Source organism: Labeo rohita, chromosome 17 (genome assembly GCF_022985175.1).
Source record: "Labeo rohita strain BAU-BD-2019 chromosome 17, IGBB_LRoh.1.0, whole genome shotgun sequence".
NCBI lineage: Eukaryota > Metazoa > Chordata > Actinopteri > Cypriniformes > Cyprinidae > Labeo > Labeo rohita.
Window position 1 is genome coordinate 212,420 of NC_066885.1, and position 20,857 is coordinate 233,276.

Consider the following 20,857-nt stretch of genomic DNA (forward strand, 5'->3'; position numbering starts at 1 on the left):
ATGCAAATTACTTAAAATATGAAATATGTCGTCCTTTAAAACAGTGTACGAGGCATCTTATCGAAGATTGTTTTGAGGTCACAGGAGTAATCGAGCCCTTCGCCGCTCTGTGACAGCACATATTAAAAATACATCAGCGTTTCCTATTATTCACACCGAAGCCGCTGCTGTCTGGACACACTTCTCTCATCTGCCGGGGAACAGCATCCGTATTAATAATTCATTTGATCTTTTCGCTATGGAAGTGCTCCTTCTCAAATGCCAATCATAAAGGCGGTGCAATGCTAAAAACAATAGAAACGGCACGGATCTCGGTTCAGTAACTGCCGTGGCAACTGTGTGCATCTAAATGGAAGAATTCATCATAATCTCCCTGTTGCATTACAGACAGACTGAAGCGAAGCACAGCGAGTCTGGGTTGAATCAGCTCTGGTGGGCGGATGTGCGTGTGTTTCAGATCTTCTGGATAACAGTGTGCGTGACAGGATTTTAGTGCTCAGAAATAAAGGCATTGAGGAAACAGTGTGTGACAGGGAATGATGGGCGTTCAGCTGTGATCTGTGAGTTACTCAGTGTTTGTAAATATAGTGGATTGTTGCCATTTGACAGTTGTGGTTTGTGTGTTATGAAGACATTCTGCAGGAAACGCCAGATTAATGCTGCTTGTGGTGTGAACGCACTGAAACTGCAGAACAACAGTGTGTGTGAGAGAGTATTCCTGCATTATGAGGACCAAATGTCCCCACAAGTAAAGTAATACCAGTAAAAAAAAAATTTGGGGTCCCATGAGGAAATGTTTTTGGAAAATCTAAAAGAGCAGAAGGTTTTGTGTGACGGGCAAGTTTAGGTGGGTTAAGGTAAGGGGACAGAAAATAAAGTTTGTACGGTAGAAAAACCATTACGCCCACGGAATGACATCGATGAAATAAAAGATGGAAACCAACATATTTGTGTGTGTGACGCCACAGGCTTCCAGTGTTGAAGCTGCATTGTGAAATTATATCACTTACACTTTTCTTCTTCTTTTTTATTTACAAAATATTGCTTTCCATAGATTCTGTGTTAAATTAGTTTCTAATAGCTACTCTCTGCACGTTCTGTCCCTGGAGCACAAAACCAGTCTTATGTTGCACAGGTGTATTTGCAGCAATAGCCAACAATACATTGTATGGGTCAAAATTATTGATTTTTCTTTTATGTCAAAAATCATTAGGATATTAAGTAATGATCATGTTCCATTAAGATATTTAGTAAATTTCTTACCATGAATATATCAAAACGTAATTTTTAATTAGTAATATGCATTGCTAAGAACTTCCTTTGGACTTTAAAGGTGATTTTCTCAATAATTGTTTTTTTTTTTTTTCAGCCTCAGATTCCAGATTTTCAAATAGTTGTATCTTGGCCAAATATTGTCCTATCCTAACAAACCACACATCAATGGAAAGTGTATTTATTCAGCTTTTAGATGTTCATAAATCGTCTGATTTCATAGATTTTCAATGCATAAACCTCAATTTTGCATAAACCACCAAAAATTGACCCTCATGACTGGTTTTGTGGTCCAGGGCCACTAATGCTATCTCACGACCAATTTGTACATATTTTACGACGTGGCTAAATCGTACGATTTCATACGACCTCATTCATGCGTTTTCAGTGACGGGTAGTTTTAGGGGTGGGGTTAGGTGTAGGGCATTTGTACAAATTCAAACGTATTGTGCAACTTGTAAAATACATATTTTAGCTAAAATCGGATGAATTTGTATGAGTGAGGTCGTACAAATTCGTACAAATTAGTCATCTCGTAAAATATGTATGAATTGCCATGAGATCGGGTTGTGGCTACATGTATGCAAATATGTTGTGAGCTGGTCTTCACATTCGTCACTCACTATCTCACCACCCAAACGTGCAAATTTAATTAACAGGCTGTTTCTGTGATGTGTTGATGACAGATGTCAATCACATGAATAACTGTCAGTGTTCTTCATGTTTCTTCAGGTGTCTGATGGAGACGCGAGCAGCAGCAGGTAAAGACGCTCCTTCTCTTCTCTTCTCTTCTCTTCTCTTCTCTTCTCTTCTCTTCTCTTCTCTTCTCTTCTCTTCTCTTCTCTTCTCCTCTGTGTTGATGGGGTTTGTCCTCCTCCCTCCCTCCTCTGTCTCTCTCTGGTTCCTCTGTAACGTCTCAGTCTGTTCTTGTGCCGTGTGAATGTTGGCGTATGTTTAGAGGGAGAATCCTCATCTGATCATGACACGCAAGCTTCACAGACGGTGAGTGACACGCGTGTGAAGAGCCGCATGATTTCACGTGTGTGTTTGAGATGTCGTGTGTGTTTCTCTGTTCTCAGCTCAATTCACTGGTGAACTGTTGGAGAATGACAGATGATGGGTTATTCTGAGGTTAACACAGCTGTTACTGATAGAAGTATTTCTGTGCTTCATTTTGACGAGATCTCTGCTAGCAAACGCTGCTCATTTGATGGAGTTTAATGAGATGTCAGAGAGAAACGTGATCAAGCGTCAGACTTCTCACTTCACTTTTCTCAGTCACTTTTCCACGTTCCACACACACACACACACACGTTTTGATCATCTTCATTTCGTTTAACAGTGTCACGTGTGTCACAGCGAGCAGCATCTGAGTTTAATGTGAGTTTCAGATGGATCGGGATTTTCAGGTTGTTTCGTGATGTTTTTCTTCAGAAACACGCGGCGCTTCACGCAGCTCACGAGCGCATTTTGATTTACAGACTGAAATATTCAAGCACATTCTGTAAATCAAAGCTGCAGACCTCCATGTTCATGTTGGCATGAAATCAATGTTCAGCCTTTTCAAAATGCATGTTATAGATCTTATAGTGGAAATTACTATATAAATGCATCTACCAGTGAATCTTCTCTCTGGTGATGTTTGCATTTCCTCCAGCCATTAGTTCTCTTTAACTTTCGCGCCATTCTCATAATCCACTGCAAAACATTCAGATCCGCCTCTTTTTAAAAATGCCACACCCACATCTCAACATCCAATCAACAACTGGCAAATAAAACCAAGTCTCCACCCTACATTTATCTGTTTCTCACACAATATGAAAGAAAAGATCTGTCTGTTTCCGCTTCATCGTGACTTTAGAGAGAGCACGTCACTGATGAATGAGCTGGACGAGCGTCTCGCGCCACAGGACTTTATTCAGCAGGAGCCCAAATACTAAAGTCCTTAAAAAAAAATACAGAAAGAGTTTTAAAAAAATCAAATGTTTGAAAAGATCCCAGCATGCATTGCAGCATGAACAAATGACGGTTTTAGGCTTACTGTTATTGTGTGATCTGCTGCATGAAGCAAAAGTTTTGCTTTATATAAACGTTCACTCTGAGTATTTACTAAATGCATGTTATAGATATTATTAATAAAATATAATTTTTTTTACATTGCATGTCATGTGACCATTAACTGACATCAGTGAAACATGAACATGTGAATATGCTGTTAAATAACTGAAATATTGCCTTCAAATCTCGGTAAATGTTTGCAGTTTAAAGAAAGATTGTGAATCCCTGAATCAATGTAAATCTGTCTATTGTTTTTTGCGATTGAGAAAAGTGACGAGCACCGCTGTAGATCATGTTGTTTCGTTTTCTTGTTCACTATGACAAATTTACACACAAAAAAAACGCAATCAAAAATATCTGCATCCATCGACAGTCCGAATGAAAACAGATTTTGTGTTCATGTGAAGCTGTCATTTTTGTTGAATTTCTCTCGGTTTTAGTTTCTGAGTTTCCCTGCCCGACTGACAGCTTCGCTTTAGAGAAAGAGCTTCAGTCAGTAGAGATTTCCCATCACGCCATCTGTCTGTGAGCACACAGAGAGCTTCCTGTAGCGGCGCTGATTTCTGGCGTGAATCAGACGGTCGTTCTGACAGCGGCGTCTGTCGTATCGCTGCTGTTTTACTGCACTACGTGTTCATTTGGTATTCCAGCTGCACACAGACAAGTTGGGTTCGAGATCTAGAATGTGTGTTCCACTGACGTGTGTAGAATGAGAAAAAACAGATGAAAAAGGAAGAAAACAAGAGTGAAGCGGCTAATGTAAAACACCATGCATTGATCTGCAGGCCTGAGCGTCAGTCTGACAGGAATAAAGATCCAGAGCAACAAACACAAACACTGAATTGAGTCCTCTGGCACACACATGAGCTTGAATAGACACATACACACCAAATTATGTCAAAACACATCTCGGCAATCATTCTGGTGAACACAGTCGGTTATGTCTTTGGTGAACACATATAATGATGTGTGTCATTATATTGGATCTGAACATCAGCTCTTAAAGGGACAGCAGCCTATAAACACCTGCTGCTCACATTAACACTAACATAACAACAAAACAGTTTTGACAAAGATTAATCTATATTTAATTATAGTGTTATTTTACACTTAATTATGACACCTAAATTATGACACCTAAATTACACTTAATTATGACACCTAATTATGACACTACTGTTAGACCTTACTTTATTTGTATCTTGGTTATATTGTATTTTATATAATGTTTGTGTCACGAATCTGGTTGGTGATCTGCGGTCCGCTCACCACCAGATGTCGCTCTCACCCTGTCACTACACTCAGACTGTTGCACCACACCCCGGACTACATTCCCCGTCATTCAGCGCGCTGACTGGGTCAGCACCTGTGACCAATCAGCGGCGCTATAAAAGCCCCGGTCTTTCCCCTTGCAATTCACGGAGTATTGTGATTAGTATTGTTGTTGTATTTACCATTGTTATCCTAGTTCCTTGTTCCTAGTTCCCGTGTTCCCCGTGTATAGCTTTCTGGACTATCGCTTGTTTCTTGGATTATTCTCTACGTCTTGCCTTTGTCACACCTGTTTGCTACTGTTTTGACCCTCCCTGTTCGACCATGTTTTTGTCTTGTCCTTTAAATAAAAGCTCGCAAATGGATCCGCTCGCCTCTCGTCTCACTCACACCGTTACAGTTTGTCTTTAATAATATTTGAACTTTCTAGGTTAGACTACACTGTAAAAAAAAAAAAATCTTTAAAAAGTTGTTTTTAACTTAATATAATTTGCTACCCTGCTGCCTTAAAATGTTTAGTTTACTCAACTTGAAATTTTAAGTTACTTACTGTTAATTTAAGTGACAACTGGAATATTTTAGTTGACTAAACAAAAAATTTTAAAAATTGTAAAAGTTGAAACAATTTTTTTTACAGTGTAGTACTTTCTGTTGTGGAATTGAAGAAGCACTTAAAGTGTTAAGTTAAGTAGTAAATGGAAAGCAAAGATGTTTTTTGATGTTTTTAGTAGCAAATGAGAATCGCTAAAATTGTTCAATGTATCTTGAGACAAAGGTCTTCTTAATGATTTTCAGTTTTGTTTAAGATAATTAAAACAGCAGTTTTTCAATAATGAAAGAATTTGTAAAAGTATGGTATTTGAGGTAAAAAGCGCCCCTGCTGTTGGGGCTAAAAGACACAATAATTAACATGATAATTATTATAAGGCTGACTTCTCCATTTGTTGATATGACATTGTTAGATTCAGATGGTAAATATCATATATTATGTTGGGTGTCCATCTTAGAGATAATCACCATGTAGAATGAAACCATCATATTTCATATAATAATAAAATATCATTTGTTGTTACTGCTGTAAATCTATATTAAACTATTATTTGATCTCCTTCCATGCTTTTAAAATCTTTACATTTTAAAATGATTTTGTTTCTGTATTTTTCAAAATATAGGTCTTATATGAACATATTTTAATGGCAGTATATTTATTGAACAAAAAATATTTATTTTATTTATCAAAATAAGCAGAAAATAGTACAAACTTTTTGAATGAGTATTAACTTGTATTAACTAAAAAAGTATTTGTATCAATACTCTGGCCCACCTCAAACATTTGTGAGATTCTTAAACAAAATACAGCTTGTATGATTTATTTTCACACAAAATCTGTTCCATAAATGTTCAGTACAAATGTATGTATTTTCTGCAATCATACACTTTTGACATTTTTTCTTAGGAGGTGCCTTTAGCTTGCTGTACCCTAAGTATTTTTTCCTGATGATCTGAAAAATGATCCAATCCATAACTCAAAAACATCAGAATGATCTGAACTGTGAGTTTTGTGATCTGTTGAACTACTAGTGTAAGAACAGCTCAAACAAACAAGTCCTCACGCAAAACGAAATTAAAAGGCTGTATTTTACTAAGTTTGTGTTATTGGTTATTGTGTGTGTGTGTGTGTGTCAGCGGGTGTTTATGGATGAGTGTGTCAGCGGGTGTCGTCTCTCATTAGTCATGTGACAGATGGTTCTCTGATCTCCTGTAGCGTCGACGCAGCATGACGTCTCTGTAACGCCGCGAGCGGATCTGTCAACGCGATTCACGTGAGATTCTCTGGGTTCATAGAGTCAGAATGTCATTGAGACGCTGCATTGCGTTGTGAAAGTCACAATAACTGCGACTTATTGACTTATTTTAGACCCGTCAGTGCAAATACAACAGCATTATCACATCCGAATGAGACGCGGCCAACGCATGCAGTCACACGTTCAGCATTATACCACCAATGTTGCTTTACTTTTGGTCTGGTTTTAATCCTCTGAGCCTCTTAAAGGAGAAGTCCACTTCCAGAACAACAATTCACAAATAATTTACTCACCCCCTTGTCATCCAAAATATTCATGTCTTTCTGTCATCAGTTGTAAAGAAATTATGGTTTTTGAGGAAAACATTTCAGGATTTTTCTCTATATAATGGACTTGATTGGTGCCCTGATTTTGAACTTCCAAAATGTAGTTTAAACGTGGCTTCAAAGGCTCTAAACGATCCCAGATGAGGAAGAAGGGTCTTATCTAGCGAAACAATCGCTTATTTTTTTCAGAAAATTTTTAAGCGCAAAAGCTGGTGTAGCACAGGCTCTGGGATGCGCATCCACGTACTGTTGAATCACATCGAAGGGTCACGCAGAACTACAGACCCAGTGTTTACAAAGTGAACGCGTAAAGACTAAGAAAGTGCAAGTAAGTCAAACACTGTTTACAAACAAAAGGTACAACAATGTCGGACGATTCTGAAGTTGTAGGAGAAAATAAGATGGAGTTTTTCTCCATACTCTACCTTTCTGAGCCGGAGTACACAGACAATAAACTTAGACGTGATTCGTAGTAGTGATGGGAAGTTTGGATCATTTTACTGACTCCGACCTTTGAGTCTCGTTCAGCAAAATGAACGAATCTTTTTTCGAGTCATTTCGTTAATTTTAGCAAAATATAATTAAAATGTTACGTGTTTTTTCCGTAACACATCTACTGCTTACACAAACGTTGATCACACTACAAACAAGACAAAACTATAATTCTATAAGAAACAGAAAAGATTCATTCATTGTTTACCTGGGTCTTTAGTCTATGATTCGCTCACCTCACCTCTTATCTGACAAGTTTTCGGGTTCGTGTCGTTCGTTCATCACGTGACGCCCCATAAGATGAACAAACCACTCGAAACAGGTGAACTAATTCCAGTACAGAACCTAATAGGATGTTGCGCATGCACGACTGAACGAATCACTCCCCGAGACGACTCATTCTTCCCTAGTCACATTAAAGATTTGTTCAAAATGAAAGAATCATTCAAGAATGACCCATCACTAATTCGTAGCATCGTGAACGCGCATCCCAGAGCCTGTGCTACACCAGCCTTTGTGCTTAAAAAGTATACAAATTTTTATTTTCTGAAAACAATGAGCGATCGTTTCACTAGATAAGACCCTTCTTCCTCGACTGGGATCATTTAGAGCCTTTGAAGCTGCATTTAAACTGCATTTTGGAAGTTCAAAATTGGGGCACCAATGAAGTCCATTATATGAAGAAAAATCCTGAAACGTTTTTTCTCAAAAACCATAATTTCTTTACGACTGAAGACAGAAAGACATGAACATCTTGGATGACAAGGGGGATGAGTACATTATTTGTGAACTGTTGTTCTGGAAGTGGAGTTCTCCTTTAAGTCGTTTTTGATCAGAAATATTTACTTATTAAAATTGAATAAAATTATTAAAAATGAAATGATAAAATTAAATAATAATTAAAAAATATTATTGAACAAAAATATAACAGATTGATTTTCCTAAAAAAAAAAGAAAAAGAAAAAAGAAAAGGCTTCTGTCTATTTTGACTGTGAAAGTACGAAGTGTGAGCCACAACTGAAGAGGCTCAGATCAAGCATAAAATTTTCTCATAAAACAAGAAACAAGACTTCCAGTCTATTTGGTATTTGCATCTTGCATTTGCAAGTAAATGTATCTTGATTTCAAAATGTTTATATATTTGTACTGGAATACAAGAGTAAATACTGAGAAAAAACATCAGTGTCTGCAGCGCATTTGTTCATTTTGGAGGAGTGTTTATACTGACATTAAACTAACAACTATCAAAATGTTAAAGTGAAATCTCTTGACTCGTTCAGCTGTGTGTGTGTCTGTCTCTGACTCTGCAGGAAACACTCACAGACACACTGAGAAAACATGAAAAAGATTTATATTGGGAAAACAGCACTAAAAGCACCAAGAAATGGGTGTAAACATCAGAAGAGAAGGTAAGAGTCTAAAATCGCCATTGAATCATCAATCCATCCATCAGGCTCTTCATCTAAATGTCATCTGCTCTCTGACGGCCGAAGCCATTAGACGCCCTCGTGATCCCATCAGACCCGCTTATGATCGATCCCATCAGGCAGGTGAACGCTGCTCAAATCCAGTTACAGCCAAACAGACATTTCCTGATGCGTATCGCCATTCTGCACATTAAAGACCGTAGAAAATCAGATTTCCCTCAACTGAAATGGCAAGGCTGAATCTGAATTCTGGTCCTGCGATGGCGTTTTGTTCGCGTATGGAAGAACACAAGTTTAGGAAACACACGTACACACAAGTCAAGATCATTCTTGAGGAACAGTTATATTTCTAGTAAAACCAAATGTTTTTTTTTAGCTTTTACATACAGTTGAATGTGATATAAATGGATTGAAATCAGATCGAGCGAAGGCGGCTCAGTCATTATTATTTCTCTTTCATTTGATCATTTTGAAGGCCATTAAAGTATAATTCCAGTATGTCAGATTCATGGATATTCCACAAGCGCATGAATAAATCATGTTTGGCACTTTTGATCACAGAGTGCGTTTGCTGTGGAGCGAGTGATGCATTTTAATTGAGACTGTGTTCATGTAACGACATCTCAATCATTCGGAGTCTTATTTGGGCCGGTGGTGTTGTGGAGTAATTGAGATGATGTGTGTGTAGTTCGCTGCAGGAGCAGAAGGAGGATCTGCGCAGACGTCTCGGCTGCACCACACACAAACTGCAGCAGCTGCAGAGCGAGTTCGAGTCCACGCGTCAGTATCTGGAGACGGAGCTGCGACGAGCTCAAGACGAACTGGACAAATTCACAGAGAAACTGCGCAGGTCTGAGAAACACAGTCACCGAATGTATCAGATGAGAACGAAACACTGTGAACTCCATTTCTGGTTCCCCAAAGAACATGCAGGAAACAGTTCTGAAAAGAACCACTTCTTAACTTTTTATACGATAAAGTCCAATGGAAACCTTTTGTCCAAAGGTTCTTCGTGGAATCATCAATACCAGTGAAGAACCTTTAGTTACAAGAGTGTTCATCAATTTGAAACGAGATCAATTTAGCTGTAAGTAGTTGTACAAAGGGCAGCAATGCAGTGCCATTCAATTCAGCTCAATAACAGTGTTGATGTTTCAAGATGTGAATGATGAATGATGCTCAGAAACACAACACAAGACTCGAGAAAGCCAACTTACTGAAATGCTATTTAAACAACTACTTCTTCTGAGACTAAATTTCTGACTGTATCTCCTCCTAGAGCTTTAACTTTACAAACTCCAGACTCAGCCCAGATCTTCAGACTGATCTGATCGAGTGTGCTGTGTCTTTTCTAACTGATCGGACTTACAGTTTTCCTAAAAATTACGATTAAAACTGGGAAAAATCCCATAGACTTACATAGTAACTTGCTAATCATGCTAGGAACATGCTAACAGCATGCTAATAATGCTAACAACATGCTAGTAACATTGTAACCATGCTAACAATATGATAATAACATGCTAATCATGTCAGAAATGCACTAAAACATGTTAACAACATGCTAGAAACATGCAAGCAACTTGTTAATGCTAGAAACATGTTAACAACATGCTAATAATGCTAACATGCTAGAAACTTGTTAATTATGCAAGAAAAATACTAGCAACATGTTAATAATACTAACAACATGCTAATCATGCTAAAAACATGTTAACATGCTAATAATGCTAACATGCTAACAACTTGCTATTCATGCTAGAAACATGCTAGCAACATGTTAATCATGCTAACAACACGCTAGTAACATGCTAATCATGTTAAAAACATGCTAGTAACTTGCTACTCATGCTAGAAACATGTTCGCAGCATGCTAATAATGCTAACAACATGCTAGCAGCATTCTAATCATACTAGCAACATGTTAAGAATACTAGCAACATGCTAGAAACATGTTAACAACATAATAATAATGCTAACATGCTAGCAACTTGCTATTCATGCTAGAAACGTGCTAGCAACGTTAATAATGCTAACAACACGTTAGTAACATGCTAATCATGTTAAAAACATGCTAGTAACTTGCTACTCATGCTAGAAACATGCTAGCAGCATGCTAATAATGCTGACAACATTTTAATCATACTAGCAACATGCTAATCATGCTATAAACATGCTAGCACCTTGCTAACAACATGTTAATCATGCTAACATGCTAGCAACTTGCTAATCATGCTAGAGACATGTTAATCATGCTAACAACACGCTAGTAACATGCAAATCATGTTAGAAACATGCTAGTAACTTGCTAATCATGCTAGAAACATGCTGATAGCATGCTAATAATGCTAACAGCATGCTAGCAACATTCTAATCATGCTAGCAATATGCTAATAACATGCTAATCATGTCAGAGATGCATTAAAACATGTTAACAACATGCTAGAAACATGCTAGCAACATTCTAATAATGCTAGCAACATGCTAGCAACATGTGAATCATGCTAACAACATGTTTGTAATATGCTAATGTTAGAAACATGTTAGCAACATGCTAGTAACGTGTCAATCGTGCTAGTAACATGCTAAAAACATGCTGTCTATCATCTGTCTGACAGACTGTTTTGCCATCAAAACATTTAAGCTTTAAGCTTTAAAACTGCTTTAAACTTCAAACTTTTTCAGACTGAAAACTGTCAAACTTTTAAAAACATTTAAAACTTTAAAACCTTTCTCAAGTCAGCTTAAAGTTTGTCTTGACAAACGTTTTATCCTTATAATCTCATGACAGAAGAGTGTGTGAGTGCTTGATTTCATCTTCATCATCTCCTACAGGATTCAGAGCAGCTACGCGGCTCTACAGAGAATAAATCAGGACATGGAGGAGAAAATCCACCGAATGGTAAGAAACATTTGTTCAGTTGCTTCATTATCGCTCAATGATAAAACACATATCCATCCTTTGCTTGACTCCGAATGCTAATGATGCTTTACCATAAATAATCACAGTAACTCTTCAGAGACAAACGCTGAACAGCAGCAGATCCTCACTATCATCAGATCACACACAGAACGACTCTGATACGAGATCTTCCTCTGTGAGTTTCTCACTTATCATGAACGACTGATGTGTTGAATCACTTTCAGCAGTTGTGCTGCAAGAACGCTGAAAGCGTCGACTCTTGTGCCGTAATCAACAAGTGCTGCTCTCTCAACAACAGAACAACAGAAATGAAGGTGGAGACGCAGACGCAGCGCTGCCACAGATCAATAACCTCACAGCTTCTGACTCTCAGAGCGATTAGATGATCAGAGCCGCGGTTCAGAGTCTGATCATCTTAAATCCGATTAAAGTTTGATGCCATTTACAGGCCTCATCAGCGGACATGACTGTTCATCTCTTTCACACGCTGCAGACCAGAGATTCATTCAACGTGATATTACATTCACCATCCTGAACTGGAGATGTTGAATGATCATCATGCATTCATAGATGCTTTGAAACTGACTTTTTCCACTTCGATATCTGCTGCTGCATTTCTTTTTTGTCAAAGGTTTACATTCATAAATTCCCACTTTGCCATTTAAATACTCTACAGGATTATGTTAAATATGCAAAAAATGCAAAATGTAGCATGTGAATGTTTAATGTTACATTTATGCATTTAACAGAAGCACATTTATCAAAAGCAATTTGTGTAAAAGGTAACACTATTTCTAAAACATACAATGGAGATTAAAAAGCAAGTTGCAAACAATTATAATTATTTATAATTGTTTAGAAAGACCGGCTCAGAGCTGATGGCTTTTTCCGCTACAGAATGGGTTTAGAAGTGATTCCCAGTGAGCTGCGGCTCTTGATGTGGAAAATCAGCAGGACACACTGAAGATGAGCTTGGAACAGAAATACACTGTGAATGAGAAGAACCTTTCTGATATCTAATTTTAAGTTAGTCAGAGAGTGGAAATGAAGGTCAGAGCCGGGTCTGTGCCGACGGGACAACCTGATCGCGAAATCCCAGACTGAACTGCGTGGAAATTTGGCGTCATGTCACGCATGTAAATCAAAAACGTATCAAGAATACATTTAACGGAGATCCAAAATAACACAAGATAAGAATGAAGTGAGTTTATGATTATATCAGGTATCCGTCAATGGGGTCAGAAAACAAGTTTTCCCTTTGAATTAAGTTGATATTTTTTGAGCCCATTAGCAGATATTTGTTCTTCTTTTAATCATAAACTCACTTCATTTGGATACATTTCTATCATTTTACAACTGCAGCTCAGGACTCAATCTGTCTAATGAATCTGTCAAGCGCTTCTGTGTCTTTCCTGAATGTGGCATTTTCTGTGTCCTCATTAGTCCAAGGTTCTCAGTAAAAACACAAATGAGACTCCAGAGATGCGGCGCAGAGACACGCATCAGCATTCAAATCCTGTTTGATCCGCAGCAGAAGAAAATCGCAGCGACAGCATCACATATACGGTCAAACAGTAGAGATGTATAGAGCCTCACGACGGGTCGTTCATCCACATTCAGCTCTTTCTAAACCGAGAGGCGAGGTCTACATTCATTCTAAAGCACAGTCAGCCTCCAGAAACACACAGGACACTGTTCAAAGACAAGAGCATCTGACACTTCGGGCTTCGTCGCTTTCAGTTTTTGAGTAATTGGCTCACGGGGGATTTGAGACCAAACCAGAAACACAAGCACACACACACACACAGGTTAAACTCCAATGTAAAACTCAATAAATAGTCACACAGGCGCTCAGGTGAAACATCAGTGCAGGTCACATGACTATGATTGACAGATGTTACCATAGAAACAGCATCATATGGGTCACAGCAGTAACTGAGTGGCAGCGTACCTGTGATTCAGCAGCAATCACTCGTTCAGTCCAGCGCTGATTTCAGACGAACGACTGCTGTCTAGAAATGACACACGAGTGTAAGTGCATTGATGTTTTCATCAGGAGAAATGAACTGTTCATTTGAATCATCTTATTTGAGCTTGAACTACAGGCATCATGAAACACTGGCTGATGTGTGTTTGATTCTGCTTCATATTAAGACTAAGAGTACATCCGTTCTGTGAGCGAGTGTCTGATTGTTTGTTCATTACATCCAGAGTCAAACAGAACGAGGTCTGATATAAATCCTGTCAGATTAAATCCATTAATCATATGCAAACACAGCTGATGCTCTGCGTGGTTTGTTTAAGGCAAAGAAATAATGGGATTTCCATTCCAACAAACACTCAAATACACAAACAGACATTTCGAGATCTGATGTCGACTTACAAACTCGTCTGATTGATGAGCAGAAATTACAGGCTGAACTGAAGCTGCTCTCAATGATCACTGCTGATTATTTGGGTTTATTGTTCACTCGTGTTAATGAAACTGCTGATTGAATTGATTAGTGATGTTTAACAGCAGCTCAAATTATGTTAATGTTTATAATATTCACATATCTTCTTATAGTCACATTCATCAGATTAGAATTGGACAATGATGTAGTTTAGTACTGTAGTGTGTTCATATTGGTTTTGTGTTCCAGACTCAACATCACGAAGAGGAGAAGAGATCTCTGAGTCGAGAGATCGTCACGCTGAACAACCACCTGATGGAGGCCAAGATCACCATCCAGAAGCTGCGAGAGGATAACGTACGCACACACACGCCGCGCTGAATTCACAGCTTCATCTGAATGTTTTTTCAAAGCGTTCAGATCCCTGCTGGGGAACAGGGAGTGTTCTTTGAAGGTTCTTGACAGGTTTCACCTAATATTTATCAGCCTCTGGCGTCGAGACGGTGATGGAGCGAGTGTTTGAGGTCTGGAGCAGCTGGTGTTTCAGCATCCGCTTGATTTCTCTCTAGGTTCACTAGTTCTGTTGAGCCAGAGATGATGCTCAGATTCCTTCTCAAATTCTTGTGGTTTAGAGACATAAAGGCTTGCAGTTCAAGTGACGAACAGAGTGGGAAGATTAACATGTTAGTTTGAGGATCATAAGTATCCATCAGAACTTTTTTTGACGTGATGATGACTAACTAGACTATAATCAGTGTTCATATCTCTTTGTTAGCTCAAACAAAACAAGGAAAGACATTCATCTACTGTGTTTGTCAGTAAATGACGGATCTGTAATATTGATGGATTGAGAGTCGTATATGGAATGATCATTTGGCAAATTAAATCTCGTTAGTTGACGGTTTGTGGTTTTCCTGCAGGATTTGTACAGGAAAGACTGTAATCTGGCGGCTCAACTGCTCCAGTGTGGAAAATCTCCTTACAGAGCACACAAACTGTCTGAGGTACGACCTGTGCACACACACACACACACACACACACACACACACGTATGTGCCGCTGGTTTCTTTCTCAGAGGGAAACTCATCCTAAAAATAGCACAACCTTAAAGAAAGTCAGAGGCGCAGCGAATCCTTTCCATTTTCATTCTGCAGTCACAGGTTTAAAATCCATCGGTTTCTTTCTGTCTCTTTCTGCCAGAGGCCAGACGGGTTTCTATTAAATATAAACTCTCTCTGCTTTGTTTGAGGGTGGCAAAGAGAAATACGCTGGTTTTACTGCTGACAGAGTCTGTTTACAGACACGCTCCATGTACTGTTCATCACAGAGAGAACAGAACGCTCTTCCCATAATGCAGCTCTGCTGTGTCCTTCAGATGGACTACAGGGGATGATGAGGTCGGACAGAGGTTTTCTTTATATGATTCATTATATTCACCTCTATATATCCATCAGAATAAAGGAAGTTTAATGAGCAAATACAAGTTTCTTGAGGGAACGTGATAGTTTTGCGAGTTACTTGGGGAAACAGTTTCTCGCACATAGAAGTTATGCGAACGCAATATTTTTGTGAGCGAATGCAAGTTTCTCTGGGAACGCAATCGTTTTGAATGAATGAGCGCATTTTTATATAGTGCTTTCATTGTGTATTACCATACACCCAAAGCACTTTACAATCATATGGGGGGGATCTCTCCTCACCCACCACCGGTGTGCAGCGTCCACTTGGATGATGCGACGGCAGCCACAGGACAACGGCGCCAGTGCGCTCACCACACACCGGCTACAGGTGGAGAGGACAGAGAGTGATAGAGCCAATTCAGTGAATGGGGATTATTAGGAGGCCATGATTGACAAAGGCCAGAGGAGGGAATTTGGCCAAGACACCGGGGACACACCGCTACTCTTTACGAGAAATGCCATGGGATCTTTAATAACCACAGAGAATCAGGACCTTGGTTTAACATCTCATCTGAAGGATGGTGCTTTTTACAGTATAGTGTCCCCGTCACTATACTGGGGTATTAGGACCCACATACACCGCAGGGTGAGCACCCCCTGCTGGCCTCACTAACACCTCTTCCAACAGCAACCTAGTTTTCCCAGGAAGTCTCCCATCCAAGGTACTAACCAGACTCAGCCCTGCTTATCTTCAGTGGGCAACCAGTCTTGGGCTGCAGGGTGATATGGCTGTGGCTGTGCAACAGTTTTACGAACGAATGCAAGTTTCTCAGGAGAACCCAATAGTAATGCATTTTGTGAACAAATCCAGAACATTGAGCGAATGCAAAGTTTGTTGGGGGAACGAAATACTCGTGAGAGAATGCAGAAGTTTTACGAGTGATTGCAAAGTTCCTTAAGAGAATGCAAAGGTTTTCCAAACGCAAAGTTCTTGGTGGAACACAATACTTAAGGGAGATCTGTAGAATAGAGAGTTTTATTTTTTTCCCTCATGTCCCTTCAAGGGCTCCATAGAAGAAAGATGTGAGTATGCTCATCTGCGAAACATTTCTTCTCTGTGTTTAGTTTCTCATCTCTAGAGTATTTTCTCTGTGTGTTTATTTTAGCTTCCTGCTGATCTTCAGGAGCGAGTGAGTTCCCACATGGAGCAGCAGGATCGCGGCCGGAGCACAGGGCTGCGACAATCCTACTCAGATGCCGTTCCCACCGCCGTCATCGGCCGAATCCTGGAGAAACCTGAGCCCGGGAGAAGCTGTCCGGTCACACGCTCGCCGAGCCCACAAGCCCCAGAATTCCCATCCGGCGCGGACAAAATTCAGCGGCACACGCCGTATAAGTCATCTGACCTGTACTGCAGCGACACGGCACTGTACTGTCCCAACGATGAGCGGCGGCGTGACCGCTGGCCGGAGAGACGGCAGAGCGCAGACCAGAACGGACGCATCAAAGGACACACATCCACCGAAAGCAACCTGGACAACGAGAGCTTCCCCCTGCATGAAGACCCTTTCTCTGGGTTCATCCTCAGATCTCTTCCCGCCTCCAGCTGTTATTCCAGCTGCAGCACAGCCTCGGATGAGAAGGTTCACGGTCCGTCCTCCTCCCAGCAGGCTTTGTTCACCGATTGGCGCGATGGAGACTATGAATGCAAGAACTCATCCTTGTATGGAAAGGAACGTCTAGGTTTTCCCAAGTCGAGCAGCTTCCAGCACGTGGGCTCACAAAACGGCCAATCCGGCTACAGTGCGTCCGGAGACAGTCGTGTCCACGTCCCTGCGGACGCGACGGACGGCTGGCGGCAGATGAGCGTGGAGGACGTCAGCAGATTCTCGCCCTTCAGTTTCTCAGAGTGCCACTTCACGCTCGGCCCCGCCAAGATCAAACCAGGGCCCCTTTACAGCAGATTCCAGGATGGAGAAGACGTCTTCCGTAGGCGGGATCTGCGATTCCCTGCGTCGGTGGGATCGAGTCCTGCACTGAACCCAAAGATGAGTCTGAATGCATTGAAGGCTGAGAGAGGACGGATGTTTCGCTCAAAGGGTTCGACAAGCAGCTTCTTCATAACTGAAAACACCAAAGACAAGGAAAACACGACTAAAGACGTTTCACTGAGAGATTACGCAGATGAAAGTCCTGGCAGTTCAGCGGAGTCACTAAACCAGGATCTGGACGTCCAGAAATACAAGGACCATCAAAACCCTGGGGCTCAGAAAATGACACCACAGAGTCAAAAGTTTGGGAACGCTGGACTCAGTCGCAAAGACAGTCTGACTAAAGCACAGCTGTACGGAACGCTGCTTAACTAACAGTCAGTTAAATGTACTGCAGTAAAGAGCAGTAAACACCTGAAGTGTGTCATTTCTGCCTTGTCAAACATTTGTACTGTCCCTTCAGCTCCTCATCTGTCATTGGTCATTCACACAGATAGTCCCGCCCCAAACTCACGTGATTGGTTGAGTCAGAAGCTGAGCTGTTGAGCTGCTCAAACAAACAGATCAATGTTGTGTATTTACACAGAGGACTACTGTTACAGTAATAGCAGCATCAAAGAAAATAAACCAAAAAAAACCCCCAAAACAAAACAAAAAAAAACAAGTCAATTATTCAAGAAATACCTAAAATGAATTAAGTCCCTTGTTTCAGGTTGCCCTGTTATTTCTATTTATTTATTTATTTATTTAGCTCAAATTTCAGTCCAGATTCTTAATCTTTAATTTTGTGATTAAACATTATCCGTGTGGTGGCACAGAAACAAGATAGTTCAGCTTAAATGAAGACAATAACTAATTAAGCTTGTGATTTTTCAGATTTCTCTGTCTGACTCACCAAATCTGAATCATTTTCTCTTTAGACAAAATCAGAAATGAACAACCATAAAAGTCATCATCTAGTCCGTTCTTTTACTAAAGCAGCTCCTGTGTTTAAACATTATTTGATTGTAAATATTTGTTAATATTTCATCTTCAGGTGCTTTTACTGCAGAGTTTTTCTAGCTGCCAAAGTTTGTCAGTGATATTGAAGCTCTTCATACACCAATATTTTTCACCTAACACTGTTTTTATCTACAAGATACACCAGGAATGTACATACAGTATGTAAATGAGCTGAAATTATGATTTGTATTGATATATAGACCTCAAGTGAGTGATGAGCTGCAGTGATTTCAGCTGAACTCATGTAAAAGCACTGTGTTCATTCTTAGTCGTGATGAATGTTAATATAATAGTATGAGAACTCAACACACACACACACACCCAGTGCAGTATGGCATTCAGACAGAAGTCCTGTTCTATAAATATCTGCTCTGAGAGGACGGATCTCTTACTTCCAGCTGTTACGAAAATAAAATCACAGTGGAAAACTACTGGTGCCTAATAGATGTTCTTACGCAGCAGCTGAACCCATGTCATCTTTACAACATGAATTTGGTTGTGTTGTAATGAAAAGATATATTTCTGTTAAAGCATCTTCTGTAACCGTTTCAGAAATCTGGTTTAGTTCAGATCAGTAAGCTGAAGTCAACATTCAGTGAGTGACACAAAACACATCAGATCAACGGTGAGCACTTACTGATGTTTGTGCAGTTGATGTCCCATCAAGATGATGTCACTTCCTGAAGATGATGTCATTTAAGGAAGTGGCATTTGTTAATTAAAGACTGACAGGATGAAGAGACATGATGAGTTTGTCCCAATTTGCACACTTGACCACTTGCATGAGTTATTTCCTGTATTTGTCTCAAGTGTGCATTAAGACTGTAAGTGTGCGTATAGTTTTGATTGCCTGATGAGACACATTTGCGAAACAGTACTGCAAAAATGCAAGTTTTTACAGAGATTTACTTTCAATACTGTGCATTTGTCTGCTTCTTGTGATGACAGTTTAGTGATTGTGGTGCTTCTAAGAGAAAAAGCAATTGCAAACGTGTTACAAACCAATAAAATATACAAACTTTGCTTTACTAGCAAATAGTATGCAATATCTAATTCATGTGACTAACAATGCAACGTTTTCCTTGAAATCTCACAGAATTTGGGCCACATAGGGTTCATGAATGATTATTGGCAGACACAGAGGCACTATCAGAGATTGTGTGCTTTTAATGTGAGTTAAGAAACCTGCTTTGGTTCCTGTTGTGCACACTCTGAAATGACCAAGAGCTCAAGTCTGGGTATTGAGAGAAGCCCAACAAAAACATTGTAATTTATCAATGAAAACCAGATTGGAAAACATGTTTACGTTGAAAGAACTCGATCAGAGAAACAAGAAAATGAACAAACAACTGGTATATTTCTAAATAAACAGTCCGTTTGTAGAAGCACCTGCAGAGAAAATGAACATTCAGCAGAGAAATGATTAAAACTTCAGCTCATGTTCGCATCACTGTGATGAAGCAATAAACTGACATTTACTGTGATAAAACCAACATGATTTCATCTCGTGCTGCCTGTGTTTGGACAAACATGATGGAAACATGAACATGTTCCACGTAATAACTGAACTGATAAAGTGTAACCCTTAAATGCATTTATGTAAATGTAAACAGGAATGAACAATCACACAGATGGATGATGATGATTGTTCATCTGTATTTTTCTGTTCTACCTCTGATGACATTAAGAAACAGCTGAACTGCTTCTAGACACATTTCTATATTTTTGCTGTAGTTTTCTTTACTAAATAAATTTTGATTTGATTTGATTGAGTTTTCATTTCTTGGTGTGAATTGATGAGTAAATTTAACTGCTATACACTGTACACACGCACACTATCGCTCAAAAGTTTGGGATCAGTAAGACTTGTAATGATTTTTAAAGAAGTCTTTTATGCACATCAAGGCTGCATTTATTTGATCAAAAATACAGAAAAGACTGTAATATTTGCAAAATGTTATTACAATATAAAATAATGGTTTTTATTTTAATATACTTTAAAAAATAATTTATTCCTGTGATGCAAAGCAGAATTTTCATCAGCTGTTACTCCAGTCTTACATGTCAGAAATCATTCTAATATACTGATTTATTATTAGAATGATCAATGTTGGAAACCTGTGATTCTTTTTTCAGGATTCTTTGATGAATAAAAAGTTAAAAGAACAGCATTTATTCAAAATATAAATCTTTTCTTACAATGTAAATCTATGCTATCACTTTTTATTAATTTAACACATCCTTGATGAATGAAAGTATTAATTTCTTTCAAAAAAAGAAATAATAAAAATATACTCATCCCAATCTTTCGAACAGTAGTGTATGTTGTTAGAAAACCTTTTTTGTTTTAAATAAATGCTGTTATTTTCAATCTTTTATTGATCAAAGAATCCTGTAAAAGTATCACAGGTTCCAGAAAAATATTAAGCAGCACAACTGTTTTCAATATTGATAATTCTAATTATAAATCAGCATATTAGAAAGATTTATGAAGAC

At 39.1% G+C, this 20,857-nt stretch overlaps 1 protein-coding gene and 1 long non-coding RNA gene across 3 annotated transcripts in view; one reads left to right on the forward strand and one right to left on the reverse strand.

The window, feature by feature from the left end:
* The window catches only part of LOC127180248 (uncharacterized), a 36,496-nt gene extending 16,120 nt beyond the window's left edge, over window positions 1-20,376 (reverse strand). The window contains exons 1-2 of the long non-coding RNA XR_007829605.1: window positions 18,999-20,376; window positions 13,527-13,587 (exon numbers count right to left, since the gene is read on the reverse strand). This is a non-coding gene — a long non-coding RNA (uncharacterized LOC127180248). The remainder of the gene's footprint in view (window positions 1-13,526; window positions 13,588-18,998) is intronic.
* On the forward strand, window positions 484-18,679 carry LOC127180247 (brain-enriched guanylate kinase-associated protein). 2 transcript variants are annotated; one of them, XM_051134255.1, is made up of 8 exons: window positions 484-560; window positions 2,005-2,033; window positions 8,536-8,634; window positions 9,341-9,502; window positions 11,488-11,554; window positions 14,218-14,325; window positions 14,889-14,972; window positions 16,535-18,679. In XM_051134255.1, exons 3-8 carry the CDS (start codon window positions 8,564-8,566, stop codon window positions 17,732-17,734), a joined length of 1,692 nt encoding a protein of 563 aa, XP_050990212.1. In that variant the 5' UTR covers window positions 484-560; window positions 2,005-2,033; window positions 8,536-8,563; the 3' UTR covers window positions 17,735-18,679. The 2 variants fall into 2 exon arrangements, with proteins under 2 accessions (XP_050990212.1, XP_050990214.1); XM_051134257.1 differs by lacking the exons at window positions 484-560; window positions 2,005-2,033 and adding an exon at window positions 2,192-2,274.
* Window positions 20,377-20,857: the final 481 nt, after the last annotated feature.